Source organism: Hippoglossus hippoglossus, chromosome 24, assembly GCF_009819705.1.
Source record: "Hippoglossus hippoglossus isolate fHipHip1 chromosome 24, fHipHip1.pri, whole genome shotgun sequence".
In the NCBI taxonomy this organism is placed as follows: domain Eukaryota; kingdom Metazoa; phylum Chordata; class Actinopteri; order Pleuronectiformes; family Pleuronectidae; genus Hippoglossus; species Hippoglossus hippoglossus.
Window position 1 is genome coordinate 3,978,560 of NC_047174.1, and position 19,398 is coordinate 3,997,957.

Sequence of the window (19,398 nt, forward strand, 5' to 3'; positions counted from 1 at the left end):
TTACAAATAAAATGAAATAAAAGACATTTTGCATTTTGCACATGTCTTTCTATTCCCCTTTCAAAAAGATTATATTCCTCCCGACCCTCTGTCACTTTAATTCCCAGCTCAGGTTGTGTAATTTCGGTCATAATGACATTGAATCTGCCGGAGATGGAGGTGGCGCAACGAGACATTACCTAACCTGCACCTATAACACACTCACACACACACACACACATGCACATACACACACACACAACTTGAGACGTTAGCTAACCGATGACTTGACAGGCCCCCGAAGAGCTCGTTACGTCGACAGCTGTGAAAACACACTCAGCCTTTCACTTTGGCTCAGGTGACTATTATAGTGTGTGTGTGTGTGTGTGTGTGTGTGTGTGTGTGTGTGTGTGTGTGTGTGTGTGTGTGTGTGTGTGTGTGTGTGAGGACAGGGATCACACCTGTTGCAGTGTGTGTCGTGACTCAGCAAGGAACTGTGAAAATAAATAGATAGAATCACGTTTTTTGCATGAATTTACATGCGAATCACGCGAGCAAACGAACAAAGCAGATGAAAACAGGAATTCCTCTGCAGATGTATAATAAAATGAGCCTGAGAGGTCCTGGGGTGCAGGTTTTTGGAGAGAGTTAGGAAATATCACTTCAATTTTGTCCAGTCGTAATATGCTAATCTCCCGGCACTAACTCCATACAGACATTACGTGGTATCAGCCTTGTCATCTAACTCTATGCGTGTCCAAAAATGTTGAACAAGTTCTTGAAATCAGACATTTTTCCCCTGAATGTCTCTCTGACTTGTGAAAGTGCAGCTGCAGCAAGACGCACCAGTGTTTCCTGAAAGCTCTGCGGTGAGACGCCTCCCTGCCAGAGAGCTGCTGCTTTTGTCAAGTCTGCAAACTTCTGCCAGATATCACATACTTAACGTCTCTTTTACTGAGTCCCCCGTGAATATACATATACAGAATATACTGTATATCTTAGTGGGAGGATATGGTGGAGAGCTGAAAGATAAAAACCAACAAACAGACCAGGCGTTTCCGTGTCACACACCTGTTTACCTTGAGCACCCGCCCGACTCCTAATCCTCCCTCTCGGACTGTTTTCCTCCACCAGAAGGAAAAATTACTCGCCTGCAAATCAGCTTCCTCCCAAACATTTAATACAGGGACAAAATTAAATTATTATATTTTTGTTTGTTTTTCATGGCAGCAGGAGGAAAACATTTTTGTATTATCATAACCATGTGTTTGGGGTTTGGAGCAAATCAAACGAGGAAGATAAGTCGTCAGCCGGAGATGGAGAACGTCGGCTGATTTGTTTTCCTGCATCACATCTGGCTCATTGATCCATCACGTCCCATACCGGCTCATAAGTGGCTCATTTACTAAATACTTATTTTAAATTAGCTAATTCCAATGGAATGCTTCTTCCTAAGCCTGGCGAGAAATCGTAACGTGAAAAACCCCAGATGCATGAATCAGAAAATCACACAACACCTACGTGGTGAATTGAGAAAAACTAATAAAAACGTTTCTTTGATGAACGACAGAACAAAATAACTATAAATCTAGCAAGGAAGTAAATGTAATGAACTTTGTTATTGTAGTTAAACAGGTCAACAATCCAAAGCTTCTTTATTGCAAAACTCATTTACAATCCTGGATCAACAAACTCTAGAATTAGGTTTAAACGTGGATCAAATTCCCAAATAGTGTTTTGGTTTATCTGCGTTTCTGTAAACTCTGAGGATCGTGTCATCAAGACGAAACTCGGCACACGATCCTCTCTTTTGCAATCAGACATGTTTTTGTTTGTGAGCTGCAGTCGCCAATCGTCCTCCTTCTTCTCCAGCTTTACCAAACAGCCCGTTTGAATTCTGCAGCTAAAACTCAGGGTCATGGATATCATCCTCGCAGCTTAGCAGCAGCATGACGGTGGTCTTGTTGTGGGCTGGTGGGGTTTCTTCTCATTGCTTTTTCCTGTTTGGTAAAACAGGCCAAATTGTGTGAGTCATGCGGGACCCACATGGAAGACAGCTGTGGTAACTGAGAGGACAAGTCATGACAGTGTCTCAGCATTAAAAAACAGTCCTTTGGTTACTGAGGCAAAAACACATTTGTATTCTTCTTAACCATCGTATATAAACGTCCCTCATTTCAACCGCAAAACACTTACGACAATTTGTAAACTGTGGATACAAAGAAGCTATGAAATCAGGAATCATTTTTGTGATCCAATCATTTTTGTGATCCAATAAGAGACAAAACTTATATTTTTCATCTCAGGTAATCGGTTAATCTTTTAGTCCAAGTGAATACTGGTCAAAAGTTAAAGAAATTCCCTCGAGGTGGTCTTGAGATATCACCTCCTCAAAGCACATGTCTTTAAAGAGGTCACAGTGACCTGAGCCCACCAAATTCTATTCCGTTCATCATTGAGTCTAAGTAAATGTTTCTGCCCAATGTGTTTTGCTTTGTGAGGTCACCGTGACCTTGTCCTTTGACATTTGAACAACAAAATCTAAATAGTTCACCCTTAGACACCGAAGTGAATGTTTGTACCACATTTAAAGAAAAATCCCTCAATCCACCGGCTGCCACCTGCACGGAGGCTTAAAACTACTTTTCAATTGCTAAAGGTTCATTCATCACATTTTGAATAAGTAGTCACTTTCCTTTTCGAACCTTCGGAGCGAACACATTATACATGTTTTGATTACACTGACAGCTTCATCTATATGAAACATGTATGTGTCTTAAAAAAGGTTGTTCCCAGCTCCTGACCCTGTGCAGACGCACACTCAGACCCCCGGTTAACCCTCTGGTTTCTGGGCGGAGCTGCAGTAGAAAATCCTCCCTTCATTTCCCTCCTTGTCTTTAGAAAAACAGAAATCCAGCTGCTCAGAGTGGAAACTGCAGCTCTCGCCTCTGTTTCATATCAGAGGAGGGATGTAGGCCCTCACATATTTAAATAACCTCTCCTCGGTGTTATGCAACCAGGCTCCGAACCCTGCTTCACATCCATGTTCCTGCAGACTCCAATACTTTAATTTGCACTCGGAGTGAGTGAAACAAGCCAGAACAACTGAATTTATCATGTGATGCAATGAATCTTTCAAAGTTCAGTGTAATTTATGAAGAACCAGAACCTTCTGTACCTCGCTGACCTTGCACAGAACCCATCAATTACTTATGTCTCCTTTGTTCTTTGCAACAAATCAGTGTTGGACAAAAATGAACAAATTAATATTGTCTATCGATGCTTTTGTAAGTTCGATACAAAGTGAGTTTACACTGGAACACTTGCCAGGAAATAGTCGTATGCTATATTGTGGGTCTGAACCAAAAACTAGATAGACTGTATAAAGATAGACGACATGGCTGCCCCCCCCAAAAGTGAAGCCAAGGCCTTTCACCCCCTGGTGGCTGGTTGCATGGCTGCAGTACAGGTTATAAATCCTGCCCTCTGCATGTTAGTGGACGGGACGTGGACCAACTTTCTGTCATTTTAATTAGTTCCAATCAAACTGATGTTTCTTCAGTTTTCCAGTAAGTTTGGCTTTAATTTGTTATTAAACAGGCTGGGTGAAACATCATGATTGACAGCTGAGACTGACTCGTGATTGGTCGAGCGTGCGTGTCGAACACGACCTCGCTCTTGCGGCTCCAGGCCCAGATGTGCCCACTGTGCAGGCTCCAGATGTGAAAGACGGCAGTGTATTTAAGCGTAGACAGGATATTTAAGCTTCACATCTGGACAGTGGGCAGATGTGGAGGCGCGTCGTCCATCTTTGTAAACAGTCTATAGTTAGAACCTTGACGTCATTATTATCTTTACACACCGACAATTCATGACAGTTAGGACACTTATTAGTATTTAAATGTTTTATTTTGAAGATTTTGTCTGATGATTATGATCCGCCTTAATTGATCACATTTATAATAAAAAATAAGAAATAATTATTATTTATATAGAATTTAGATGCATTACTTTAACCTATCAGCATAGTGTTTTTAATTGAATAGCCAATGTGCTCTTGTTATTTCTTAGTGTTGCGTGTTAGTAGTATCGGAGCAGTAGGTTTCTATTTGTCTCCCTCTCTGTTACCGATCAGATCCGATGGTACCAGGAACCGAGAAGATAAAAAGGTTTCTGACACCGTGAAGTGGGGGGGGGGGGGCTTTGCTTTTCATGGCTGTTATCCCCATGTGGTCTTCCGCTTGTGAAAGATGCTGCTTTTTTTCATTGATGTGTTTACTCGTCTGCAGGAACAAATACAATCTACAGCAGAACCAGATGTGACACCCTCAGAACACCATGTACCGCACAGCGTAAATGTTTTGCACATTGATCGTGACGATGATTCGCTTTAGAGAAACAGTAGTTTTTTTTGGAGCAGAGCACAAACTGTAGTGAAAGTATTTTTGTGTCAACAAATCCATTTCAACACAGATAATTATTTCCATGAGGAGGCCGATTATTGCAGAGCTGTAAATGCGACAGGGCCTTTAAACGTCGTGATAGCAGCTGAGCGGCTGTTTTTGTCGGAGCCAGGGGGTCCCCGGGGCAATCAGAGATAATTATGGGATGTTTATAATGTCACAAACACGCACGCTCACGCAACCACCCACCTACTCAACACATTCTTACACACACACTCACGTAAACACCCAAAACACCCCACAAAATTGTCCTGTGAGTCTCTTTGATTGTGAAGAGCTCGAGGAACAATATCCAGAAGAGCATTTTATTCCTCAGGATGATCTCCTGTACAGAAACTAATGAAAACCCAGACTGAACCTTTCTCTCTGCAAGGAATTCTTCCTGCGATGCATCACACATCACATTTTCCTTCATATTTGAACTTGGTCCTTTGCCGTCCAAACATTCCTCGAACAGACTCGCAGAACCTGGCTCCCATTAGCATTTGGAAAGGGTTCACATATTTGTATCTGTGATTGATTGAGAGGGCCTGTTTATCCCGGTGGAGTTACGAGAAACGACTTCCTTTACGGGACCGGCCTCTCCGGCCGCAGTTCGCAGCCGGAGAGGCGTCATCACACCTCAAAGAAGATGTTGTAAAAGAATGATCAGGTGTCATTTTGTCTGCACAACAGTGATCGTGGAGTGGAGCCGCGGTATCGAGGTCCCACCAATACACGCACTCGGCCAATCACGAATCAGTATCAGCTGTCAATCATGACGTTTGTCTTTATATCATCAAATAACTAATTAAACTTACTAAAAAATTTAACTCTTGAACAAACATCAGTGTGAAAACAACTGAAAATGACAGAAAACATCCTTGACAAAAATGTATTTGGCTTTTTAGCTTGGTCCGTGTCCCATCCGCTAACGTGAAGGAGTCAAGGTTTATGACCTATACCGCAGCCAACCACTAGGGGGTGATCAAGATGTTTTGGCTTCATATTTGTAAAAGAGGCAACAACAGATCAAACATAAACGTGGTCTTTATGTTCACGAGTCTTCATCTTTCTCATGTTCTCATGTTGTTTACACTCACAGCAGAACTGGTGCACGCAGGTCGAACAGCAGTCGCGCACATGCTGAAAAGAGAAATGATTATAAAACACGAGATGAACTGGGAACGAAGGAGAAACGTTTTAACTAACGTGAATAAAGATGGAGAATAGCGCTGACGAAGCAGAGTCGCCACAGTGAACTCATCAACTTGTCATTTTAACACAAATGTGTCGTTGGAGGAATTTTTATTAGAACCACAGCTGCTCGTTTTTTTTTGCTTCAGCTGTTAAAACTCAACTGGTTCACCAACTGATTCTTTAAAGCAGCTTTACGGTGTGAAAACAGTGTGAGTTTATATCCAGGAAATATGTATTTGTTTTAAACATTAGGGAGATGATATTTACTGTGACTGAAACTGAAAGGAATCTCATTTCTGTACCACTGTTCTTATTAACTCTGCTAAGGAGGTTGTGTCTGTTTGTGATTGTGAACAAGATAACACAAAAACTATATAGTGGATTTCCACAAAACTTAGTGGAAAAATGGTTCATAACCCAAATAAAAACCCATAAAATGTTTGTATAGATCCCGATTTTTCCACTTTCTTAAACATTTCGGGATTGATAAAAGTGGAACTGAATGAAAGTGATAGTTTTAGGCGACTGTTATCTCTGAGTTTGAGCATCTGGTGTGGATTAAATCTAATGTGGTGTCATGAGGGGACTGCTGGGCCTTGGTGGAGGAATGCACTCCGCTGAGTGACACTCTACTTTGTTTTCTTTTCTTTTAGTCACTCAAACACTTTAGAAATGAAGTGCGATGAAGATCTGATCCGAGGATGTTTTGATTAAGCCGAATTGGCCTTAATCATTCAACTCCCCAGCTCAGTTGTATTATTCTATCCTCTTCAAGGCTCTGACAGTTTGTTTGTTGAACCAATTACGAGTATGACTTGAAAACCACGAGTGTTTTAACTGAGCTGCGCCCCCGGGACAGCTCGTGTTTGCAGTAGCGGGATTAAATCAGCGGTATTTGTTGGTTCTTCTGACCCAGTTAACGCCCAACTTCCTCATTACTGTAGGGTTGTTTTAAAAGTGATGGATTTTTGACTGGAATCTGGACCACAAACGTCACATGTGAGACAGAGATAATCTATCTAAGAAGAAGTAAAAGGTTTAAATGAAAACAGGTTCAAGGACTGAGGATTATTTCATAGCTCGATCAGGTTCTGTTAATCTGACTCGATGTGGACGACATCATTTGGAAAAGTGGGGAAAACCACATTTTCACTCACAGATACAGAGAGTCGACCTTTTAGAGTCTGACTGGGTGACTGGTCCGCACACATGGGGAAGCATGTCTGAATGGACACACACACACACACACACACACACACACACACACACACACACACACACACACACACACACACACACACCGAAGGATGCCAAGTCAGTGTCATTATCCAACAAAAGCAAACACTGCTGTGAAACAGAGGTTGGTAAAGTGTGTGTGTGTGTGTGTGTGTGTGTGTGTGTGTGTGTGTGTGTGTGTGTGTGTGTGTGTGTGTGTTGGTGAGGTGGGTCAATCTGGACAACACATGGGGTCGGAATGAATAATTGCCTCCCTGAGGTGGAAGGACAATATATTTAGAACTACTTGTGGTATCCATGGCATTTGTGTGAGTGTGTGTCTGTGTGTGTGTGCGTGTGTCTGTTTGTGTGTGTTATCACAATGAGAAACACTGATATGGATCATTGCATGCACTTCACATGTCCGTGTGTGTGTGGTGTGTGTGTGTGTGTGTGTGTGTGTGTGCGTGTGTGTGTGTGTGTGTGTGTGTGTGTGTGTGGTCCTGTTTTAACATTTTCAACCACCAGCAGATGTCACGGTGGTCAACAGTGCATGCTATTTCCATCCAGTGTGTGTGTGTGTGTGAGAGATCACCACAAGGGTGGTCGAGGTTATTGTCAGTGAAACACCATGGCTAACTGAGACCATCACCTCACACACACACACACACACACACACACACACACACACACACACACACACACACACACACACACACACACACACACACACACACACACACACACACACACACAGCTATGTGCAGACCACTTGGCACCATGGGTAATTTGACTGTTTTGGAGAGGAATTATTTCCCTTTTCTGTGAGGTGGAGGATGAAGTGCAGGATGAAGAGGGCGACGGTGTGTTTCCTTTACACAGGACGACAAACACAAACACACTAACTTGATCTATTTAATTATAGAATAAATGTTGTGTATTTCAGCTGCTGGAGTCGACGCCCTGCACCACAGAATGAAACCTTTCTCCTTCGCTGGTTCAGGTGAAAAACTTCACCACTTAACTATTCCTGGCACTTCTGGATTAGAGGTTTTCCATTGGAGAGCGGCCGCTCCGGTCGACCAGACGTTGACCTCTGGCTGTGACAAATAAAGGTCCAGAGGCAAACTACTGCAGAGGGGTTTTGTTCTTATTTATAAAATTCCGTTCATTTACTTTGGAGGGAGGGGGTCTTCAAATAAATTCAAAGATTGTCTTGGAAAAAACTTTGTTTATTCTTTCCCTGTTATTTGTATTTCATTCCCCGGACACTTCAGAGCTTGTTTCTGTCGAGAGGAGGCGACTGAATCTGGGGTCGTGACTCATGTTTTCCAGATAAATACAAACACATCATCAACTATTTTCTGTTAATTCCTCTAACTTTGAGGTGCCAGACGGACGAAGTTAAATTGCTTTAGGATATTAGCCGTGTGCTTTTATATCCCTTTGAATTTGTCAGTCGCAAACAAGCAATGACACTGTAGAGATCAGTTTGCAAAAATCCTGATGTGTCTCCTTGAGTTTTCTGATGTCTCACATGCTGCAGTGCATGCTGGGAAATACAGCCCCTAATAGGCAGAATAATATCCTGCTCTTGCAGCAGTAAAATACTGGAAATGAGGAAGGAGGCTGGCTGACTTCGGGGGTGGCAGTAAAATCGGACGTGACACATGCTGTACATGCACCGAGGACATGAATTCTGGAAAACTGTGGGTGTCTGGCAGGACATCTCGTCGTTCCTCTCCCATAAAAACGTCGGTGACCGAGCTGGAGCTGCTCCCTGCTGGGGAAGTGATTTGTTCGACCAGAGACTCTGTGGCTCTCACTGAGTCTCTGGCAGCGCTGGTATCAGGACTAACTGCTGCGGCCTCTCACCCTCCTGCAAATTACACAGTCCCCTCGCCAACACTTTACTTACTGACCTCAAATGCAATGAACGGTGAAAGTGACGTTCCAGTTTGTTTCACCTCTTATGACCTTTTGTGCGTTTTGCTGCAGCTTGTCTTGTCATTCCTGCATTTACCACTCCGTCCAGCAGGAGGCCTCAACATCGATACAGTACACTTTGATTTTATTTTGTGGATTTTAGTCCACGACCTGTTTTACTTAAGGATTATAATTTCTGGTGATTTTCTTTGCAAGATTTAACAAAGTAAATAAACTTAAAGCTTCTTGACTCTTTGTCTTTGTCATTAAACAATGATCAAATTACTCTTTGTGATGTCAAAGGTGTCACTCATGGTGTCAAACCTTTAGTATTCCAGATATTTAAATATTATTAAAAAGGAGCGTGGTTATTATTTGTCAGGTGAAATTAATATTTTCTCTCTCTGCCTGGTGGACAGTCATCAACTCATTGCCAGTATATCAACATTACGAGCTGTTAATGTGAACTGTATGATGTTAATGGAATAATGCTTAATTGTTGCATTGCTCCAAAGTGGCCAAAATCCAACTGATGCAGGATGAGACGGATGGTAATCCCAGTGGGGACCAGGAGGTTAATCCAGCCTGGTTTACCACGTGAACTACTGTCACATAAATAACATGAAGCATTAAGCAACAGACACACACACACACACACACACAGGTGGTTTCACTTACTTGCGAGTGCAGCCGAGGTCTTATCAGAGTAACAGAAAACACCTGTGTGGCTGAGTCGCTTTGCATCATGGTCCAGAGGTTTTCTTTAAAATAAGTCAACAAAGGTCCGATAAGAACATTTTTTCTCCTTTACAGTCCAGTGTTATTCTCTCTCACAAATAAAAGACCTGACTCTCATTGATCTAATCAGCTGTAGAGGCTTGATTTTCACTTTGAATGAATCTCAAGGACCTTTTGCAGTGATTCTCTGTATCAGTACTTTTATATTTTCTATGTTTTGTGTGTGTGTGTGTATTTGTTACTGCAAGTTTTACTGCAATCTCCATGTGGTTTCACAGTATGGAAAACTAAGGGGACATTGTAATGGTAAATGCAGCACAGCTGTAAATGGTATTTTACTGTTTTATTGTGGTAAAACATGGTACATGAAAAGGACGTTATTTCTATTGTCTCATGACTTTGTGTCCCATGTCTGCAGACGGCTTCTATTTAAACTGTGGATTCTACAGTTCAGTCCCAAACTACAAAGCCAACTCCAGACACAAGCTCTAAAGGAATCCACAACATCTTATTTTATGATGTTTTTTTTACGACCAGCGTTGAACAAAGGCTTCCTCCACAGCCAGACTCATTTATTTCCCACAGATACATTTCAGTGTATAGACGCTCTTTGTTTTGGGGTGAAATAGAAAAGAATGCACCAGATATTTAGTGTGTTCAAGTCCAAGCGTCTCTAGCTTGTTCCTCTGTGACAAAGGATTCCTGCACCACCTACTGGTGAAAGAACAGACTTCAGTAAAAAGGAAGGAACTGAAAACTGAGATTTTATATTCTGTAGAACTTCCTGTACAATGAACTCCTATTGGTTCATTTACGTTTGCAGAATTCCCATCATATGCAAGAATCATATTTTAACTCTTGAGTCAAATTATAAGGTTTTGTTTTCATCACAAGTTAATTTCCACTGGTGAACCTCATAAATAAATAGAAGCACGTAGATATCGACTTCTTTCAGTGACCTGAATGGAAACAGAATTTTAATTTAATCCATAAAAAAACAGTCTCTACTTTATCACCTGCAGCCAAGGAGCTTTGGACTTGATGAGGATCACTGTGTTTACATCTTTGCTGGATTAAGTGTCTGCATGTTTCTTCCAGTATCTTCCAGTAAAGGCTGACTGTACATCACAGTGGGAGCTGAGTCACAGACCAGATGGAGGCTCACAGACCTGTAATCAGTGCACATACTGGAACTACAGACATCACTCTCAAACACTGAGCCAAGTCCCACAGTAAGAACACTTGGTACTGGTTTCCAGTAAAAGTGGAGTATTTACTGCAAGTGTAATAAAATGTGAAAACCATTATTGAGAACTACTTTTGAGTTTTTGGAAAAGTTATTTTTTAGCTCTTCAGTCTTAATGTGTTGCCTCCAACAGCGCATTTGACCTCTGACCTTCATAAAATGATTACTTACTCACATTTACAGGTGCAAAGTTTTATTGATTATTAAAAATGCATGTAAAGCATGAATTAGCACTTTCAGATACATGCTCATAACTCACTAACATTTTTGCTGATGCTTATTAGAACGTGAGAAACACATGAACCTTTTGTTAACATTATTATTTATTCTTGCACGTCTCGGAGCTGAGAATTGAGGACAAGCTGCAGTTTGCTCTTATTGTCTTATAAAGTATATAGAAAAGAAAAAACAACACAAATTGATACACACATGATAGAGCTGTAGTAAAATGAAACTACTCACTGCAAAGAATCTGAACATGTCATTGCTGTTTTGTAAATAAAAACCTTTTTATGAATAATATCTGTGATCAGATTGTTTGAATGATGATGTTTGAATCCTCATATTCATTTTGAGCCTGTGACACTCGAGCGTCGCTAATTTCATTGACATTATTCATGAAATGCTGTAAAGTAAACACAGCCTCAGGCGATGGGAAATGAAAACAACTCTTCGTGATATACATCTATCCCTGGTTCTTCTTCAGGAGATGTTCAGCCTGCAACATAAAGGTGAGTTAGAGTAAGTTCGACAAAGAAATCCACTGATGATCTTCGATATATTAGAAGTAGAATAGCGAGTGGTACCAGGAAGTCGACGGGGTCCTCTGGTTTGATCTTGCAGCACTCGACCATGGCCTCAGAGAGGGCGGGCATCACGTGCTTCATCAGGTAGTTCCTCAGAGGAAGAGAGTGAGCTTCCATCAGCTCTTCCTCCTGCCTCCTCACCTCCGACAAATTCTTCTGCTATTGGACGATAAGCAAACGAGATGGATGTTAACTTTGTGTGCACATTTATTTGCCATCTTGGACCACAGCACCGTTACACTCGTCTTACCCACTCCTCGTACTGAGCAGCCATCTCAGCCAGCGCAGTCTTATTCCTGCGTTTCTTCTCCGCATTCTCTGCAGCCACTCTCAGCCTCATCTCCTCCTCTTTCTTTCTCCTCTCCGCCTCCTGCTCCTCCGGACTCAGGCCATAGTTCTTGGTGGGCCCCACGGATGCAATGATTTGCTTCATCACCTCTTTGTACTCTGGGTCGTCTGTGGCGACCTCTGCAGAGGAACAGAACCACGGTGGCGTCAGACATAAACACATAGCAATTTCATTTTCTAAATCTGAGATCATTCCTGTTCATGGTTTGTCATTTATTCGTTCTGTACGATGAGGCTTTGAGGACAGTACCAATGTGCTCTGGGTAAATCTCAATCTCGTCGAAGTAGTCCAGCAGCTTTTCTTCAGCAGTACTGAGTTGTCGGTATTTCTTCAGGCGAGGGAGAAATTCATCATGGGTGCATCGCATCTTCTCTGCGACACTCTCCGGGAGACCGAGTACTCTTTGTGTCAGGAAATCGTCCGTCGCCTCTAAGGCAATAACAAACTCTGAAAACAAGTTGGAGATAGTTTAGATAAGTTGGTCCTGAGAGTAACATACAATTCTTATCAGTTCATGGTGAATTAAAGAAGTAATTCTCCAACCTGGAGTGATGTTCTTGTTGAACACTGGTTCTTTCATCATCGTATCCTGTTCCTCTGGGTTGTCATCTGAACAATAAAAGCACAACACAAGCATTAGGGTGAAAAAACAATATTCAAAATGCATTAATTAAATTTAATGGATGGAACTTACCATGGAAAATTTGCTTTGCTTGAGTGTAGGTCTTCAGGAAGCCGTCCAGAACATATCCTTGGTTCCTACACGGCTTAGAATTCAGCTTTTCTTGCAAAATCTCAAAAATCAGTTCGTCTTCCAGGCGTCCTGATGGATCAAAATGCAGATTTAGAAAAAGAAACTAAAAAGGATTTTTTTTTTCTAATGAGACTGGAAGCTTCACTTTGTGCTTTAATAACTCACCTGCATGCATTTCCATGCTTTTGTTAATATTGTCCAGTTGTGTGCGAGCAGCAGATGCCACCTCTTCACTCTCATCTTCAGATTCATCTGCAGTCCCCAACTCCTTCTGTAAAATACAAAACATGAACGATGAATACGTATTTGACGCCTTGCAATCTCCACGTTCGCTACATTGCTTGCTATTAAAACACTTCCACAAGAGGGTGGCCTTTGTCCTTTAGTTCCCAAATAGAAGTTCTCGGCTCCTACTCACCAGTTTCGCCACCTTTTCCTCGATCATCTTCTTAATCTTGATGTGGTGGATCTTGTAATGATTGCAGAGCTTCTTTGCGATCGTGGTTTTACCCACAGATGGAGGTCCGCCCAGGCAGATCCTGATGGGCTACAAAGAGAGGACAAGAGAATCTGAACATCTGGGATCTGTTGAGTGAAGGACTGCTGTAGATCAGAGTGATGGAAATCTCTAAATACACTTTATCTGTGTAAAACAACCATGAGATCTCTTGAACACGATCTCCATGCAGTGCATCAGTAGCTGCATTGAAGACCTGTATATATTTAGTACTAACAGGAGTGAAACAGTGTGCGACTCTCATCTGAATGAGTTGAACACTCACAAGTAGCTGCCTGGTGTTTTTGTATTCCTCCACGATGCTCTCGATGTTCTCAACCATCCCAGCCTCAGCCTTCCAGTGGAGGTTGAAGGAGTCTTTTATTATGAAAATGTCCAGGCTGAGGTTGATGCCCAAGTACTCCAGCTCGCTGGGCTGAGGCGACAGACACAGACAAACAGTTTGGTTTATACAGTAAACTTCAAAGTAAGCCAGAATGCACAGCTGTGTGCGTGCACATCGTACAGATGTTCATTACAACAGCAGGCGGTTTCTTTGTGTCTATAACCACCGACGCTACTGCAGAAACAACGCAGACAAGATTCTGATATATTGTTTTCTTAGCCAACTTATATATATTTACTGTATATTAGTGATGATGTGAGGGTAAATGTTTGTATCTGTATGTCGATGTTGTCAGGTGAGTCTTTCTCCGGGGTCATAATTGCAGCTATAATTCTTGACATTGCTCTAACTGTGTCAGAAAGCAAATATTTTTAAGTTGTAAAGTGACATCTTGCATTTTTCAGATGAAATTAACCACATGCAAAACTATGTTGGTTTGTAAAAGTAGCTTTCCAATAATGGCATTTACCTGACAAGCCTCCATGGCGATGGCTTCCAGCTCTGGCACATTGTAAATTTTCCCGGGACCAAGTGTCTCACTTATCGTCTGGTGAAGAGTCGGAGAGAGAGATCAGTCATTTGTGTCATGTTTTGTTTTTCTTGTGTCTTTGACCAGAAACACTCGCTACCAATATAATGACCGTTTTCTTTGTATCTCCATCATTACCTTTACAATTTCCTCCAGCGTTGTCTTAGAATCATCGACAGCGAGGATGTACTTTGACTTCGGAGTCAGTTCGATGATGTTGTGAATCACTCTGGAAAAAAATTAAAGTTTATTTCACCTCTCCACATAAGAATAGATGTATTATGATGCATATGTTTGTGTTGTGAGTAGAAGTAGAGTTAATAAAAATAATTACCCGGCAAGATCATACACGTGAATCATGGGGATGTGGTTTTTGCCATCTCCAAATATGGGGACTTTTGGCAACATCATCAACCAAGATACCTAGAAAAATGTGGATATTGAAAATCGTGTAGAATTTATGAAGAATAAACTGAGAAATACAGTGTATTGAGTCCCACTATTGTTAAGACGGTTTTATTTACCTTGAAAAAGTAGTGAAAGAGATTCTCCCCCATTCCGTACTGAAGACCACTGCCTACAACATAACCCGTGAGTTTGGACTTTTTCTGTAAAATTGTGAAATCAGAGGAAAGTTATGGGTCAATCAGACATTCTCCATTTGCAGTTATCTCCACAGTATGAACCTGAGAAAGCACTGAAACGTCAGGATGCGATACATCAATACTGATTTTCAAACCCTACCTCTTTGCCCAGTTTGAGCACGAGCTTCTCCAGGTTGTTGTGACTTTTGAAACTGCGATGAGGTCGTCTTCTCCTGAACTCTTGTTCTGTGATGAGAACGTCTGTGTCCTCCTGAGGAGAGAAATGATAATCATCAATCTCTCTGGTTGTTTGTTTAACGCACAGGACAAGTCAAAAGCGTGCAGAGGTTTTTCTCCAGGCGCACCATGTTCTGTGGCTTGGTCAAGGCCCAGGTCATCACTGTCGAGACCAAGATGAACAATTTGTGGGTCGTGAAGTTTCCCATCTCAGCATGCAGGGCTTTGTATAAGAAATAAAAACAGAGGAAAAGTACATGGGGCACAAAGAAAACCAACTTTCAGTCCACTGAATTATAATCCAACCTTAATCCTTTACCTTTTAACGCCCACGTTGCCTCTTCAAGCTGCTTATGTGTTGCATTTTCTGAGATGTTGTACACGACCACATCACACTCCAGCAGCCGCTCCAGGAGCTCCTCCCGAGTGGGCGACTGCAGAAGAAGATTGTGCACCTTGTCAAGCTTTGTGTTATGAACGAGACATAATTGTGTGCTGTTGTGGAACAATTATTCAGATCCTTTACTAAAGTAATACTCTGTATATAAATCCTGTAATCAAATATTCTCAAAAATTAAAAAGTAAAAGTACTCATTTTGCAAAATGGTCTTGTTGTATCTTATTATTTCTTTTTAAAAAGCCTTTATTCATTCTAGTACAACATTTTATTGCCTATCTGCTATTGCCTGTTTCATTATATTATTGTTATTGTTTAAATGCTGTGTTTTAATGTTATATTAATGTGCTTTTATCCCACAATCCTATTAGCCTCTGTCCTGAAGTGTTTTAAACATGTTTCAACCAGACAAAGCACTTTAAAAAGCTCTGTATACATGTTACATGTTTATTATTATATTATTTTATTGTTGGATTAATGACGCTTAACTTCAGCTGCATTTTAATGTGTTTGGCCGACTACTTTACTCACTACATTATTTAATCTATAGTAATTAATGTTATTGTATGAACATGATTATGTACTTTTTATGGATAAAAACCTAATCTGCAAAGTAACAAAGACAATGATGTACAAATGATAAAAAAAAGAAATACATTTATTTATGTATATAAGTTTTAAATGAAAGCTAAGAATACAATGCAATATAATTGTAATAGTTAAATTGTAAAAATAACTCAAGTAAAGTACAAGTAACTATAAGGGCACCTGGAATTTATGTACATGCTAACAACTACTTTATTATCACACTGCACATATGTTTCTTGACATATGTTGTTACTGTATACAGTATATTCGTTTTCATTCCATTTTTCTATATTTCTTTATAACCCTTACACTTAAGTATTGCATGTTATTACTAACTGAGGCCTATTTATGACTGTTGCTGCTGTAATATTTCAAATTGGGACTAATGAAGGAGTATCTCATCTTATCTTTCATACTTTCCACCTCTGTTTGTGTCAGTAAATCCTGGAAAGTACCCAAACTGCAGTATCTAACACCACACACGTATGGACACCTGACTCACTTTGTACCGCTCCAGTGGGAAGCTGAACTCCTCTCTGGAGGAAACGGTTCCTCTGATCTCAAACGAGGCAACTTTGTCTTCGGTCAAACACGTGAATAGAAACTGTTGAGGGGGAAATCAGACTAGTTTAAAGAAGAGTGACGAATAACAGTTAATCCTGCACGGTTTGTGTTTATTTCACTTCACCTTGGCGATGTGTCTGGACGAGTATTTGTCCACGTCGTTGATAAAAATACGTTTGGTAGAAGACTGCGTTTCCTCCTCCATTGTGAACACGTGGGGACAGAAAGTTAACGCTGCTGTTGTTTACACTAGATTCACTGCAGAGAAGTTTGTTGAAGCTGTTACAGTGAGGGGCAAGCTCAGGTCGTGACTGTGGTAACTAGTAGCGACACTTCCGGTGTCAACAGAACCCTGGGTCAGCTGCCGTTACACTGTGGCAGGTGCCTTTGATGACGCTGCTGCAGGTGCCTTTGATGCCTCTACGAGCTGCCGCTGCCACGATTTGAACCTGTTGTCTCTCATCTTTAACGAGTCTTCAGCAACTAGTCACTAGTCAGCTGCACTACAAACGCGTTGTGTGGACTTAAACACTTCAACCCCCCCACATAGAGGCGAGTAGATAATGAGTGAATTTTCATTTCTGGGTGAACTATTCCTTTAACTTCCAGTTGCCGGTTGCTATGGACTCACTCCGGTTGCTAAGGACAACACTCCGGTTGCTATGGCTTCGTTACGTTACGTCTGTGCGTCCGCCATGTTGGATCAGAACTGTAGTAACAATAATAATAATGTAAACACGCAATGTAAAACTAACTAACTAACTAACTGATAATGAAGTTAAAAGTTTAATTTGAACAGAAATGATGAATGGAACAGAGAAACTAAAGGTAGACATTTTATTCATTGGGAAATATATAATCTAGTTGTCAATATGTAAATCAATATCATATTGAGGACTGACACAATATACACAACTTTATCATATTTAGGATTATCATTACTATCATAAACTAGTGTTATTGTTATATTCGCTACTCACTATTTTGACTAATTATCCTCCTCTCATATCTGTGGTGTTCCTACATCACTCGTACTTTGTGTATTCCTCTAATGTTCCTGCAGTCCTAACGGTCCCTCACACACACACACACACACACACACACACACACACACACACACACACAAACACACACCTACAGCCGGTCGATCCCTTCGTGCTGCAGCACAATGGAAACTTCCAAAGAGCCTCATATATTTATAGAGCTGACGCTATCTGAGAAAGAGCTGGCAGCACTTCACTCTGTCAAACCCACCTTGTCATGTATGTATTGTGGATGGCTGACTGGGGGGGGGGGGGGGGTTCTTGCCATGTATAGTAAACAACAACACAGTTTTAAAAGTTATTTACAGTATTTCTAACTTTAACAACCACATAATCACCTAATAGTGACTTATCAGAGTTATAGGCTATACTTTGGCAGGTACAGTACGTCAGCCACTTAGAGAATATATGCAGTGTAGAATCTCCTTTATATCCACCAGATATGTAGTTTATTTTTCAGCAGATATCACATTTTTAAACTCAAATAATAATAACACGTTTCATTTATTTTGCCCTTTAAAAAAAGCTTGAAGACATTTTACATTGGTTAAAAGACAGATAAAAGCAAACAAATACAAAATAAGATATATACGGCATAATAACACATTCAAATTTAAAGTATGCTTAAGATAAGATAAAACACAGTAAAAGCAGTTCTAAAGAGCTGGGCTTTGAGTAACATTTGGATATAACTGTAAATATAACTAAAAATAGGTAATGACAACACTTGGACCTGACATGAGAATGAATATCTCAGCTGTCACCTCCTCTTTCAGCCGCGTGTTTAATAGTTTACATTTACAAAATAGCCCCTGATGTGATTGTTGTGATTAGCGTGTCTGCCCACATGCAGGTCGTCCAGCACTGTCGAGCCGTCAGCTGTTAACTGCCGGCATGTGGCACATTACCACAGCAGCTGTCGGTGCCAAGGGCGGCAGCTCAGCACTGAGAATAGGATATTGTTCATTGTCGAGGACAGTTTTCCATAATTCACTCGTCTGCAGCGACAAAGTCAGAAGTGACACTCAGAATTTAACAGTCTGGATTCTATGAAACACATTTTAAAATATTGTGAAAATATAATAATCCTCATGTTCTCGTGGTCAAATGTGGAATCGGTGTTTGATTTTTTTTGGCTACCGTCGCCAAGAAGGTTTTCGCTCCTGTCCGTCTGTTTGTTTGTTTGATTGTCAGCATAATTACACAAAAACTACTGGACGCTTTAACAAGAAACTTGCTGGGAGGATGAAGTATGGGTCAAAGAAGAACCCATTAAAGTTTGGTGTTAATCGGGATGGGGGGGCGGTTCTAAGAATGTTTTTTCACTTTGTTTACTATTGTGAGATTGGGTTCTTCTTTTTCAGCATTTTCCTTATTTCCTGGGACATAATTCACAGATCTAGATAAAAAGTAAGAACTCTGTTGAGTGCCATTGTAGTTTAAATTCAAATGATCTACCCCACAAATGTGAAAAGCATTTATAAAAACATGTAATTCCTTTCGTCCACCTTTGATCTAATTGCTTCAGTCGTTCAGCAACAGATATTTTGTGATATATTTGCAGGAAAGGCACCAGCTTGCTTTTCTTGTACAGACAGTTTTTTCAGATGCGACGTCGAACTCGTGCTTGAGCAACAACATGCATTGCAAATGGTAAACAAAGGTCTGACCAAGTTGATTGACTGTAAAGAAGCAGTTGTTGCTAACAGCTGCTGGAGTGTGTGTTGCATGTGTGTGTGCTGGAGGGAGTGAGGTGGGGGGGAGAGGGAGAGAGGGCAGCTGTCACACAGACAAACCGTGTGCTTCCTACATGTCCTTATAAGGACGAATGTCCCTCAAAACCATGACCCATTTAAGACAGACCTGCTTCATCCTGATAAAGACCTGGTGATAAAGATA

General features: G+C 41.0%; 1 protein-coding gene across 2 annotated transcripts; it reads right to left on the bottom strand.

The window, feature by feature from the left end:
• Positions 1–10,920: 10,920 nt before the first annotated feature.
• On the bottom strand, positions 10,921–16,756 carry LOC117758592 (adenylate kinase 7-like). 2 transcript variants are annotated; one of them, XM_034580392.1, is made up of 18 exons: positions 16,581–16,756; positions 16,395–16,496; positions 15,231–15,341; positions 15,036–15,134; positions 14,831–14,941; positions 14,611–14,694; positions 14,421–14,509; positions 14,225–14,315; positions 14,027–14,104; positions 13,438–13,587; positions 13,074–13,202; positions 12,821–12,926; positions 12,596–12,724; positions 12,445–12,510; positions 12,151–12,348; positions 11,803–12,020; positions 11,553–11,711; positions 10,921–11,464 (listed from the first exon to the last, which is right to left on the bottom strand). In XM_034580392.1, exons 1-18 carry the CDS (start codon positions 16,659–16,661, stop codon positions 11,432–11,434), a joined length of 2,034 nt encoding a protein of 677 aa, XP_034436283.1. In that variant the 5' UTR covers positions 16,662–16,756; the 3' UTR covers positions 10,921–11,431. The 2 variants fall into 2 exon arrangements, with proteins under 2 accessions (XP_034436283.1, XP_034436282.1); XM_034580391.1 differs by having other exon boundaries at positions 15,036–15,130; positions 15,227–15,341.
• Between the last annotated feature and the right edge of the window lie 2,642 nt (positions 16,757–19,398).